This window comes from Maniola jurtina, chromosome 9 (assembly GCF_905333055.1).
Source record: "Maniola jurtina chromosome 9, ilManJurt1.1, whole genome shotgun sequence".
NCBI classification, from domain to species: Eukaryota; Metazoa; Arthropoda; class Insecta; order Lepidoptera; family Nymphalidae; genus Maniola; species Maniola jurtina.
The window spans coordinates 2,179,370-2,192,697 of NC_060037.1; the positions used below are offsets into that span (position 1 = coordinate 2,179,370).

Genomic DNA, 13,328 nt, shown 5'->3' on the forward strand with positions numbered 1-13,328 from the left:
CAAAACACCACAAAACCAGTCATTATGACTGAAAAATAAATGATAATAATTATTATTATTAGGTACCAAAAATTCACAAGTGTTTTCTTCATGTTTTCTGCCTGCAATGTTTTCTGTCATGTTAGTTTCTACAGAATTCTACAAAATTATGTGTCTATAATCTATGATAAATTTCAATTGTTAACAGATGTCAATGTCAAAGTTCTACAAATAACCTCAAAAATCAAAATTTTATTTTTCAAAATACAAATCGAAAAGTAAAATAATAAAATAGGTATTAGGTACTAAATTGTAATCGAATGAAACTATTGTAAAATTTTTGTACTTAGTTTGAAATGAGTGGATTTGTGAAAACTCTTACTTTCTCTAGATATACTGGTAAGTGAATAACTTTGTTTTCAACTAAGTAACAAAAAATATCCCAATTTATAATTCAATTTAATACTTACTAGAGGATGCCCGCGGCTTCGCCCGCGTGAATTTTGGTTTTTTAAAATCCTGTAGGAACTCTTTGATTTTCCGGGATAAAAAGTAGCCTATGTCCTTCCCCGGGATGTATCTCATGTCTGTACCAAATTTCATTCAAATCGGTTCAACGGTTGGACCGTGAAAACGTAGCAGACAGACAGACAGACAGAGAGACAGACAGACACACTTTCGCATTTATAATATTAGTAAAAGTATGGATTTGAATAAAATTGCCTGAAGTTTGATATTCAATAGAATCGATGAGGCAACCGATGCAAAAGGCGATGAGGTAACAGATTACAGAATAGCTGGCTCATTTTCACACAAAGTATAAGCATAATAGCCATCAGCCAGCTTATAAAAGGAGGCATTTCAAATTTCAGTTCTAAGGCGCTCGTTCACCTGCACTACAGTGTCACATATGAAGCAATGGAGAGTCTCCAAAGGACTGTCGGCCAACCGCAATGCTGAGGGGGTATTGACAGATGGACCTGATTACACCTTCTTGGATGGAAGACCCACTCCTTTACTTGTATGTTGATTTTATCATCTACACTAATATGAAAATGTAGTTTGTAAGTTTGGATATAGGAGGTAATCTCCAAAACTACTCATCTGATTTCAAAAATTCTTTTACTGACAGATAACTACATTATCTTCGAGTGATATAGGCTATAAATTATAAATGTACCTATTGCAGCCAAAGTCATAGGCAAAAGCTAGCTTGATTATTCAATCACAGATTATTAAATGATGAAATAGCATGGATTTGTCTTATAGCTCACTCTATACAAGGGACTGCAATTACTTTAAATTATGTTGTTTGAAAAGAGCCACCATTGAGTTTTTTGCTGGATATTCTCAGTTGGAAAGGCATTTCAAACCAATGGTAGATAATACCAAAAGCACTTGCAAAAGTTTATTTGAATGAAAAATCCTTCTGTTTCTAGAAGTAGAACCTGGTACCTCATCATCTACAATGAAAGTTTACCACCAATCTAACAAGGCTGAAACAATATGTAGGACAGACTGGCTTAATACTAAAACCCAGAGATGGGCATTATTGCTATTTTGAAATCATTTTCATTTTGTGAAACTTATTTTTTTTTTACAGTGATTTCACAGGTGTAAGTGCGAAAATTCGCTTTCTGTGATTGTTTGCCACATTGAAATGGACCATCACTATACAAAAATATATTATGTTAACGAGTTTGTTTTATTTGATTCCAGCAAAAGCAAAAGAAGAGAATGCTCAAGCAGCAAGAATTTGCGAATCAAATTGTCACATTATGTTCAGAAGTGGACTTTGCTAAAAGGAGACACCAAGATATGGTGCAAGCTAAGGAGCAAGAGAGACAGGATATCATTAACAACCGGTTGAAACCTAAAGGGAATGCATTATTGCAGAAAAAATAATTTATTTAGTTAATTGTTAATCGTTAAGTAAAAATAATAAGTGTAATTTTGTTAGTTATAGAATAAAGATTTGATTAGAGGCTACTTTTATTAAATTCAAGCGAATGCTTGACCACAATCACCCCTAATGGGAAGTGATGATGTGACCTAAGATGGGATTTGTGTGCCTAGATGTGTACTCACTCTTGTTTTAAAGATACCTGAATTGTAATAGGGATGTTGCTAACTAATCAAATAAGTTACCCTTTATCAACAACAACTTAGTATTGGAAAATTGTATGAAATAGTCAGATGGCGGTTTCCATCTTCGCAGAATGCTCGAACGCTTGGCGAATCCAATGCATCCTCTGCCAGGAACCAAACCCAGAACCTCACTTATAAAACCACAGTGCTTACCTTCGTTACTTTATAAAAGCTGAAAGTTTCTCTGCGTGTTGTTCCCAACACAGGGAGGAATGATGAGCAATTATGAAGTTTGGATCATGTTGGCTTTGGGAGATAACAGGTGACAAAGGTGTGAAAAATCTTAGATCAAAGTATAGTGTATTTTTTTAAATATTTTCTTCGGAATAGTATTAGTAATTACATCATGGATTGCCAAACACGTCTTAAGAGTTGTGGCAACTCATGCCAGACTTCCTTTAAGAAATTGTTTAAGTTTAAGGCTGTCTGTCTGTAGTGTTGAGGATAACACAAACTTTCAGCTTTTATAAAATAACTAAGGTCTGGCCCTCCCAGGCTTTCTCTCTATTAGCATTGCGCTAGATCTTCAAGTTTATTGTGTGGGCACAATATTATTATGTCCAATATTTTGTCAATTTTATGTTAAAGTTACACAAGTGTAAATTAAAAATTTATAACACCCCCGACAAGTGGAGGTGGAGAAAAGACCTGATAAATTTCAAACGGCTGAACCGATTTTCTTGGACTATTCCGCGCCTACGATCCAAAGACCAAAGTATCTGAGTTTTCCAAAACATCATTTTCAAATAAATATTTATGTATCTAGGTAACGTCCATCTTGACAGCTTGACATTTGTCAATCGACATAATATTATGAACCTAACGGTTATCTAACCTTCTTTTCTACAAGAAAACTAGCAAAGAGCTGATAACTTTTAAACGGCTGAAGCAATTTTTTTGGATTATAGCTAAGAACACTCTCGATCAAGCCACCTTTCAAACAAAAAAAAGTTAATTAAAATCGGTTCATTCGTTTAGGCGCTACGATGCCACGGACAGATACACAGATACACACGTTAAACTTATAACACCCCTCTTTTTGGGTCGGGGGTTAAAAATAATGGTGTTACCATTTATTATCCAAAATTGCATACAATAGAATTATTATCTCCTAAACTGATACCTTTATAATAGCCATTTCATTGTGTCTAAAATAGCCCGCACGTCGCTTCCCGTCCACTGCTAATGAAGTGTGAAGACCAGCGAAGCGAAGCGTACAGCGCTATTGTTGAAGCATTCAGGAAAAAGGGTCGTGAAAATTTACAAAGGCAACCTTTTTATCATTGATGGATTCTCGTTTCACCACCATTTCAACTGGGGGCTAGTAAAGGAAATAATTGTGATTAATGTATAATTAAACTAATTATATTATTAATAACTAGAGGATGCCCGCGACTTCGTCCGCGTGGATTTATATTTTTAAAGATCGGGATCTTTGTTGGGCACTGTTTGATTTTCCGGGATAAAATGCGTATGTCAATTACAGGGACGCAAGCTATCTCGGTACCAAACATACAAATCGGTTAAGCGGATGGGTTTTTACGAATCCCGTGGAACGGGTAGCAGACAGACAGACACACTTTCTATCATTTTTGGGAACTGTTTAATTTTCTGGGATAAAAAGTAGCCCTTTAATTGTAAGTAGGTATGTCCAAAATAGCTCGCACGTCGTTGCCCTGCCCTGCTAATAATTAAGCGTCTATGTTCAACAGAGGACGTCCACAGGCTGATGATGATGATGTACGGGAGCTGTGGCTGTGTGCTCGACCGTACCAAATGGGAATTTCCACCGAACTAGTGTTGTGCTCGGGGCGCCAGAAACTTCTATATATAGTGCAATTTGATAAACGCTCTGTTAATGCGATTGAAAGTTGCGTGTTTCTCCTTGAGTTTCCAATTAAGCTACCCGTGCTGCCATCTAGGCCGCGGGTCGTGAGTTATCAGGCTGGGGTTCGTGTTTCGAGCGTTGTTGATTGATTGAGTTCAGAAGCGACATCTTGTGAAGGTGGCAACCGCTACAATGATGATGATACTCGTAGGTAGGTATTCTAAATTCTGTGACACAGTAGGTATCTAGTGCATCGGATAGGTATCCCTATTGTTTATGCAGTGCTCGTAGTTCACTTAAGTGCTCCAGCATCAAAGATAGTTGCTTACTTACCCACAATCGCACAATACCCAAGCTTTGATTAAATTCTCTTCTCGAGCTACGGTCAGTTGGCTTTAGCTTACTCTGTGGTACAAGTTATACAAGTGTAAATTAAAAATTTATAACACCCCCGACAAGTGAAGGTTACAGTAAGAACTAGAAAAGAGCTGATAACTTTCAAACGGCTGTACCGATTTTCTTGGATTATAGCTAAGAACACTCTCGATCAAGCCACCTTTCAAACAAAAAAAACTAAATTAAAATCGGTTCATTAGTTTAGGAGCTACGATGCCACAGACAGATATACAGATACACACGTCAAACTTATAACACCCCTCCGTTTGGGTCGGGGGTTAAAAAGGCAAGAGTTTTATAATAAACTAGATGATGCCCGTGACTTCATTGTCGTTGATTTAGGTCTGTTTAAAATCCCGTGGGAACTCTGTTTTTTTTTTAATTTATTGGCCAGCGCTTGACTGTTAAGAATTTGAAACGCGGAAGCAAATAGCACCGTACGTAACAGTGGAGTTTCGACTAAGTATTGATACCACTGGTACCTACCTCCTACCTACCTAATGGATATGTATCGTATTATTTAACTGTGTTGAAAAAAGATAGACAGACAGACAGAAAGATATTTTCTCTTTTACAAACACTGCAAACTCTTGTGGCTTACACTACACACAAACAATTGAGACTATAAGCATAACCACTTCGGTGAGTCGCTCTTGCAGTTTGTAGGTATTACCTTTGTATAGAAACAGACAGACGAACTACTTTCTATATTAGTAGCTGGAATTTGTACGCCAAGGACCTTAGATAACCTAAGGTATGCTTAAATAAGGCAAGAGTTTAAAAAGAAGAAATCACTAATTGTTAGGGATTAATGACGTTTTTAACCCCCGACTCAAAAAGAGGAGTGTTATAAGTTTGACGCGTGTATCTGTATGTGGCATCGTAGCTCCTAAACTAGTGAACCGATTTTAATTTAGTTTTTTTTTAATTTGAAAGGTGGCTTGATCGAGAGTGTTCTTATCTAGTATAATTCAGGAAAATCGGTTCAGCCGTTTGAAATTTATTAGCTCTTTTCTAGTGACCGTAACCTTCACTTGTCGGGGGTGTTATAAATTTTTGATTTACACAATCAAAGGATTTACGCGGATGAAGTCGCGGGGATCATGTTCATGATTTATAATTTACCTACACAATATTAAGAACATATAGTGTTCATCCATTTATGTATTCAAAACGTCGGTAAGGATTTTAGTAATAGGTACCTATTCGTACATGAAGCAATTCCAGCACTATAACACAAATTAGAGAGCACCAAACGTGGAAATTAAACTACGTTAATAGGATTTCAGAAACAATTTATCCGAATACAGAAGGAAGCTTAGTAAATTGGAACTGTTATTCGACAATGGGTTGCTACTACGGAAATTCCAAAACTCTAACACTAGAGCTTTTGTCGTTGAAATGATATTTACTTGAGTAAATTGTAGGTGAATCCCATCCAATCTAGAAAATCCCTTGCATTATGTGACTAATTGGAAAGTGGTCTCGACCCTCAACAATGACGGAGAGGGAGACGGAAAAAGAGAACCAACCAACTTAGGTACAGGCTATGGAATGGCGGTCTTGTACCGGAGAGTTTAGCTTTAGCAGACTCCTTCATAGATGAGTTGCGATATCATACGAGTCGTAGGCACCTGTCTGCTATTATCTGAGAGCCTGATTCAACTTACCCTGTTAACCTACTGCTATTATAACTTACTTCAATTGCTTTTATACATGGCATAATATTGTATATCAAATCCTTGAAAAGAGCAACCGCCGAGTTTCTTGCTGGTTCTTCTCGGTAGGAAAGGCATTCTGAACCAGTGGTAGATGCTCTTGACGATTCAAAAGAACTTGTAAAAGTTAATTGAATAAAAATATTGTGAATTTGATTATAACATACTCAATCGCTGGAAAAACAGCCACTCGAAAGCGCTGGTCAAATCCTTCAATTTCAAGGTAGCCTCTGAGGTGCTGGCGCTTAGTAGGAGAAATCTATGCATTACTAGTGCAAGCTTTGACAGGTCACTGTGGACTAATATTAGACAAGTGCCCTTAAGCTCTAGGGCAAAGACATTCGTAGACTGTGCCCGGAGTCTGTCGAGACTCTGATGCGCATAGTCTGCTTTTGCCCCGCTCTAATGCGACGCGCGTACGTCACTGCCGCGCTGCGCGGCTGGAGAGAATATCGTACGGGGCGTTGACGCGACGCGCAGTTCAGCTGCAGTTCAGTTCGAGTGCGTGGGCACCTTAAGCATTCACCTAGGGAATCGAACAGATCGTATACCCAGAGGATGCTACTTCAGTTCCAGTCAAAAAAGTGCTCCTGTATCTGGCGGCCACAGGTTTCGACGAGGAAATATGAAGTGGAGGCGATCACAATAGATCGGAGACGGTCGAAGTGATACAGGGTATACAAGAACCTGTATAGCCTCATAGCAGAAGATAAAGACGAGTCACATGGCGGCGCAAGTCTGTGGCGTGTGGAAGGTGGAAGTTCTAAAGAGAGGCCTATACCCAGTTGTGGACGTCTATTGGCTGAAGATGATAATGACTCTGTACCTAATAGGTACAATACGTACAGTAGGTAGGTAAATAGCACCTTTAGTGTTTAAGCCTGTACCAGATGTACTGCCTAATAATGTAATGGACCCCTTAATTCAGCTGAATTTATTATTTTCGTTCGTTGTGTGTTAGGTCTCGTGTACATAATATAAAATTCCCTTTTTGCAACCAACTCGACCCATGGTAATATAATTAAATGGGTCACTTCACTCGTATCTCTCGTCACGTTATGTATAGATACCTACCTAACTATAGCGACCCGCCCCGGCTTCATACGGATAGCACAAAGTAGGTATACATAGATTTTCAGTTTAATTACTAGGGTTCCGCACCCGAAGGATGCCAACTGCCAAGGCCTCCGCTGTTCGTCCGTCCGACCGCCCGCCCATTTAAAAAAAAAAGAATATTAGGCATGCTAATAATGACTTATACCTACTCCTGTTTCCACTCAAATTAAGCGTAAAGCTTTTGCCAGGAGTGGGTACGACAATAGTGCAACGGGTGGGGTTTGAACCGCCGACCTTTCGGAATTCAGTCTGCTCTTCAACCGTTGAGCTATCGAGTCTGTCAGCGGGCTGTATCTCGTGAACCGTAATAGGTAGCGAGTTGAAATTTTGACAGAATATGTATTTTTATTGCCGCTATAAGAACAAATAATAATTTTTCAAAATGGCCGCCATGAAAAAAATTGTTTCTTGTACAATGGTACGGAACCCTTCGTGTACGAGTCCAACTCACACGTGGCCGATTTTTAAACCTTAAAACATAGTCTGTGTCGCAATGGCTTAGGAACTAGTGTTGTGTGGCCCTAGGACTCTTATTTGAAATACCCCAGATTTTTCTATAACCTGTTCTGAATTCTGTGATTCAAGCCTAAAATATAGGTAGATAGGTATTCATACGAAAGATTTTAATTAAATTAGTTGCAGTAATTGAATAAACACTCACACGACCCAATATTCATATCTCATAGACACAAAGTACACAGATACTCTAATCTCGTATTCATTCATATTGACTTCGGAAACCTGGGCTGGAAATTATGCAAAATCTAAGACACCTATCTACCTACAGTGCTGGACATAGGTCTCTGGTAGGTCATTTGAAAAAGATATATGTACCTACTGGATATTAGGTCCCTTGTATGTCATTTAAAGGTTTTTTTTTTTGGTTTCTTCTCACGCAGATTGTCGACGTTTATACTCGTAGGTAGATACTTTTTTAAGTCAGCTGAAGGAAAAGATAGGTATTTTAGTAGATAAGTATGGGACCTTTTTTATGCCGAAAGCAAGTCAAAAGCATACCACCAGCATGAGGTCTAGTGAGTTTTGAGTCTATCGAGTGTTCGTAAGTCCTATTTTTTAGTTCGAACTCAGGATTGCCAGAACAAAAACTGGTCAGGCAAAAATCAAAAGATTGGATTTTACCAAGCACTCGTAGCGTCTCTGACCTTAGGATTGACTAGGCCAATCGCAATGCGCCGACATTGCAGCTTTGGCCTGTACGAGCTTTTTGACACGGCGAACCTTCTACTTTATCGTGCAGATCTGTACGATTAATCACTTTCCAAATCCAAAATCAAGCGGTTACCCTTGCAGATCTTATTTGTATGAGCATCAATACATTTTAAAGACTAGCAATGTATTCTTTAGTTATTTATATCCACGCTGTGTATCCACGCATGTACGCTACTGGTTCGCGTATCGTATTAATTAACACCGTTCCATCGTACCTACTTTGATTGGATCATCCGGGGACATGGCTACAGGTAGCGGGAGCGTTTAGCGATGGGAAAGTTCCAAAATTATTTTCACTTTAATTGATTTTTTATATCATAAAGCGCTAAAGCGCTGACAGTTTTGTAAAAAAATAAAAAGGTGTCATTTCTTTTATGATGATCCGGAACCCTTCATATGCGAGGCCGACTCGCACTTGACCGGTTTTTATGGCACATTGTATAGATTACCTTCGTTATCTTATGTGGCAACCTTCGTTGAAATAAAATACCTGCATAAAGGATACATACATAAAGGAACGTTCAAAGTTAATGAGACCCCGACAGAGGTTTGATCCTCTAAGGTCCCAATTTCCAAAGTATTATGCTTATAATAAGTGCTCTTTGGTTAACGACTTAAGCCTGGACTTCGAAGGGTTTCATTTATATTGTGATCTGAGTCCATTATTATGATAAAGGGTTATTTTAAGTGCGCATACAATGACCTATACCTACTAATACAAGTAGGTACGCTGGACTTGCGATTGCCGACCATAATTAAAAAAAAGTTCCTATCGCTGTCCTAGGAAGCTTGAGAGACTGTCTAATTCTATATCGATGGAGACTGTACCTACTATCTCTTCTTGTAATTTCTCCTCCTTCGTAATTAAATACTAAGCATTGCTTTGTACGGCGTCTATTAACATGTCAAATTGGAGAGCGTGTGAAACGCATCACAGGACCAAGCACAACATGTTACCCTGTCTTTGCCATACAATAATCAAACCTGCCACTCAAAACCCAACCCCATCTCATTCAAAACAAAGTCCAACATCCCTTGCATGAATAAATAGAGATAATTTCGGTTTTACTGCAGTTGTAGATATGATAAGCAAATTAGAGTTTTATAGGAATCGTGTTAGAGTTGAGGTTTGCCTGGAGTGTTAAATTCAGTGGGTCGTGGAAACTAAATTTGTATTAAATTGGTGAATTCTACGTTTCGTAGACAACCCTAATGGTCGGATGGAAGCTGTTTGAGATCAGGTTTGTCGGATGCAGCAAATTAATTTCGGAGAATAAAATTCTCGTTGGCTTTTTTTAAATTCAGATACAATTTAGCCCTTCACTGCAATCTCACCTGGTGGTAAGTGATGATGGGGTCTAAGATGGAAGCGGGCTAACCTCCCTTTGGTTTTTACACGGCATCGTAACGAAACGCTAAATCGCTTGGCGGCTCGGCTTTGCCAGTAGGATGATAACTCCACGGAGTCTCACCAGACCAGACCAAAAATTTAGAAATTATAAAATTTCTAATTCCCTGCCGGGAATCGAACCCGGAACCTCGCACCTAGATACTTCTATCAAGGAATTCATCAAGGCCAGAGTCATAAATATTAAATGGCTGCCAACAGAAGCCGGTGCAATAATCCGTTTGAGGGTAGGATCTCGACAGACCACGATTTTCAGTACTAGCAATGAAGACAGAGCCCGGAATTAGCAAGTTAGCGGGGTTTCAATCTCTGCCTCGGAGAGTATGTGAATCCGTTTCCGAAGGTCATTTCGCTTGATGTTTCTCCGGGCGGGTCGGATTGCCGTTCCATCGGAGAAGGAGAGTAAGGCAAGAGAGAGTGCACCTGTGTTTGTGCATAATATGTTCTGCGCAGATGCTCAATCCTCCGTAGAGATTGATTGCCAGGAACGAAATTCTTATTAAGTAATTTTCAGGATTTTTTAACTCTCTTTTCATCTTTTTGACAGTCATCTGTAAGCGTTGTGACCCATAGATATGTAGTGACCGTATTCACCGGTTGACCGGTGACCGGTTTCAGATTCGATTGCCAGCAAGAGCAAGTTTAACTTTGTAGGTGAAAAACGGAATTCAGCAAAGGATAAAAATCACTGAAGTACGATCAGTATTGTAGTTTAATAAACAGAGGCTTTTAACCCGTAGTAGCTGTACACTGTAACAAGCTAAGGTTGGTTTGCTTTTACAAATCCTAATATAAAAGTACCTCTTTTTTTTTGTGAATTCGTCCGTGTTAGAATAAAGCTCCCGTTGAGAGCCTTATTTCTTAAAATCCTTTCATAGCGAGAGTCAATTTTAGACCTTTAAACAAAAACTCAAGTTTTAGACCCAGCAATTTAAGTTGTTTGCTTATGCATAGCTTAAATCGCTGTTAAATCAATCCGTCAGTTATCCTTTTATGGGTACTTTTTAACCCCCGACCCAAAAAGAGGGGAGTTATAAGTTTGACGTGTGTATCTGTGTATCTGTGTGTCTGTGTATCTGTGTATCTGTGTATCTGTGTATCTGTGTATCTGTGTATCTGTCTGTGGCATCGTAGCGCCTAAACGAATGAACCGATTTTAATTTACTTTTTTTTGTTTGAAAGGTGGCTTGATCGAGAGTGTTCTTAGCTATAATCCAAAAAAATTGGTTCATCCGTTTAAGAGTTATCAGCTCTTTTCTAGTTTTCTTGTAGAAAAGAAGGTTAGATAACCGTTAGGTTCATAATATTATGTCAATTGACAAATGTCAAGCTGTCTAGATGGACGTTGCCTAGATACATAAATATTTATTTGAAAATGATGTTTTGGAAAACTCAAATAATTTGTCGGGGGTGTTATAAATTTTTAATTTACACTTGTATACCTATGTATAAAAGAAATATTGGTCTTGCTGGCAACCCTACACGCAAGGGTAATATTATGGCTTATGCCAGTATGGAATAGGTTGAGCATGACATTTATTTCTTTAATGCTCAGAGCAATTTGGCTGAAATTGGAGTCATATATTAAATTCTGCAAAATCTGTTCAATATTGAATTTATAAAAAGTAAGTAAGTATCCATTTATGGTTAAACAAGCTGGCCCGTTACAGCTTCATTCGGGTAGGATTTCCGAAAATTCTTCCTTATGGGAGGGTCTGTGTTATGAAAACTTATATTGTGAAAAATAAAAAAGTGGTATTATTGTCCTACACGAGTAACAGATTTCGCGGAAGGAAATATTCTGAACATTTTATACATATATTTTATGAAAAGCGATGAAGGCTTTTCCTCGCAGATGAGCGTAAAAAAATAAGTGATTTCTTTTGAAACTTTTGTGATATTTGATGTCGTTTTACAAGGCTTTTATAGCTTCCCTTACAGCGTTGCCGGGATTTGACGACGCGAACAATTCTTTTTTCAGAGTTTTAGATAAATTATATCAATAATAATATATTTATCGACGTAAGTACCTAAAACTAATAATGTAAACTAATTTATCGATGTATAAAACGGCGATTGGTTAAGACGTCTTGTATTTGGGGGATGTCTGAGGTTCGATGATGATGACAATTGACAACAATATTACCTACATTTATCGATTTAACTGAAAAAATTGTGACAGTGTCTCATTTGGTGGGTCCGTGGTTTGCTCCCAGACAAGCACCCCTTTTCGGAGTTATTTGTATTTTAAAACTCGCATGCTACGTCACAAGGAGTAGGTACTAGGTAGATATGTATATATGAATTTAAATGTAAGAGAAAATTATCATCATCAGGATCAACTCATCGCTGACGCACTACTGAGTAAATACTCCTCTCCGAATGAGAAGGGTTTAGGCCATAGTCTGCCAAGCTGGCCCAGTGTAGATTGCCCAATGCCCGAGAGCATTATGGAAAACTCTCAGGTATGCAGGTTTGTGATACCTAAGTATTTAGGTAATTGCTTAGAACGCACATGACTCTGAAAAGTTAGAGGTCAAGTTTAGAGCCCGGGATCGAGTCCCCGACCTTTCGAATAACCGTCTTAACCACTGGGCTATCACCGCAAGAGGAAGTATTTGCGAATATTCGGCAAAGCACTGTGGCCCAATTTACAAACATTGGACGTCGTTGACCCACGAAACGAATGTGTAGAAATAGAGGTAGGTTTGCGGTTAACATGGTTGTTTCACCGTCGAATATACTGAAACATCTAAACTCATCTGTTGTATCCGCATGTAAATTGAATAGAGTTTAAATAAGACTAGAGATTTATGTACTATCTTACACTTTATTTTATAAAGTTTCGTACTATTATAGTAAACTGGTATCTTACCTGCTAGCAAAAATGTGGATATTATTGCGTTTTGGTATACAATATTACTTACTTCACCTACCTATGTATTAACAGGCAAAGGGGTCACAATCACAGAAATGAGGAGACATCAAACGATGCTGAGAGTACAAAATTGGTAGGTTTTCTGCATTTTAAGTAATTCTCTGGACTCCTACGCTTTCACTAATGAAGGCTTTGTTGAATGTGGATGATTCATACAATTCTGAGTTCAGGATTTAAAATTGGAACGGAAGCGGAAACGGCAGTTGGCAGTCGCAAGATGGCGGCATACAGGCATGCTTTAATGAGCCTCATTGTCATGCGTGCCAAAATTTTATTGCATACTGGGCATGCCGTATAATACGAGTAACTATATCCATCCACATATGATTTTTTTGGCATAAAGTTTGCCTATTGTCACTATGAAGCTTTAATCATCATCACAACCCATTGCCAGCTCACTACTGAGCTGTCTTTTTTTATTATTCAGATACAAGTTAGCCCTTGACTGCAATCTCATCTGGTAGTAAGTGATGATTTGTAATCTAAGATGGAAGTGGGCTAACCTGGAAGGGGTATGGCAGTTTTTATTAAACCCATGTTCCCGTTTAATTTCTACACTGCATCGTA

The 13,328-nt window shown here is 38.4% G+C and overlaps 1 protein-coding gene across 1 annotated transcript; it reads left to right on the top strand.

Annotated features, from left to right (window-relative positions):
- Positions 1-185: 185 nt before the first annotated feature.
- Positions 186-1,964, top strand: LOC123868348 (39S ribosomal protein L52, mitochondrial). The gene is made up of 3 exons (XM_045910835.1): positions 186-378; positions 852-1,000; positions 1,699-1,964. Exons 1-3 carry the CDS (start codon positions 336-338, stop codon positions 1,882-1,884), a joined length of 378 nt encoding a protein of 125 aa, XP_045766791.1. The 5' UTR covers positions 186-335; the 3' UTR covers positions 1,885-1,964.
- The last annotated feature ends 11,364 nt before the right edge of the window (positions 1,965-13,328 follow it).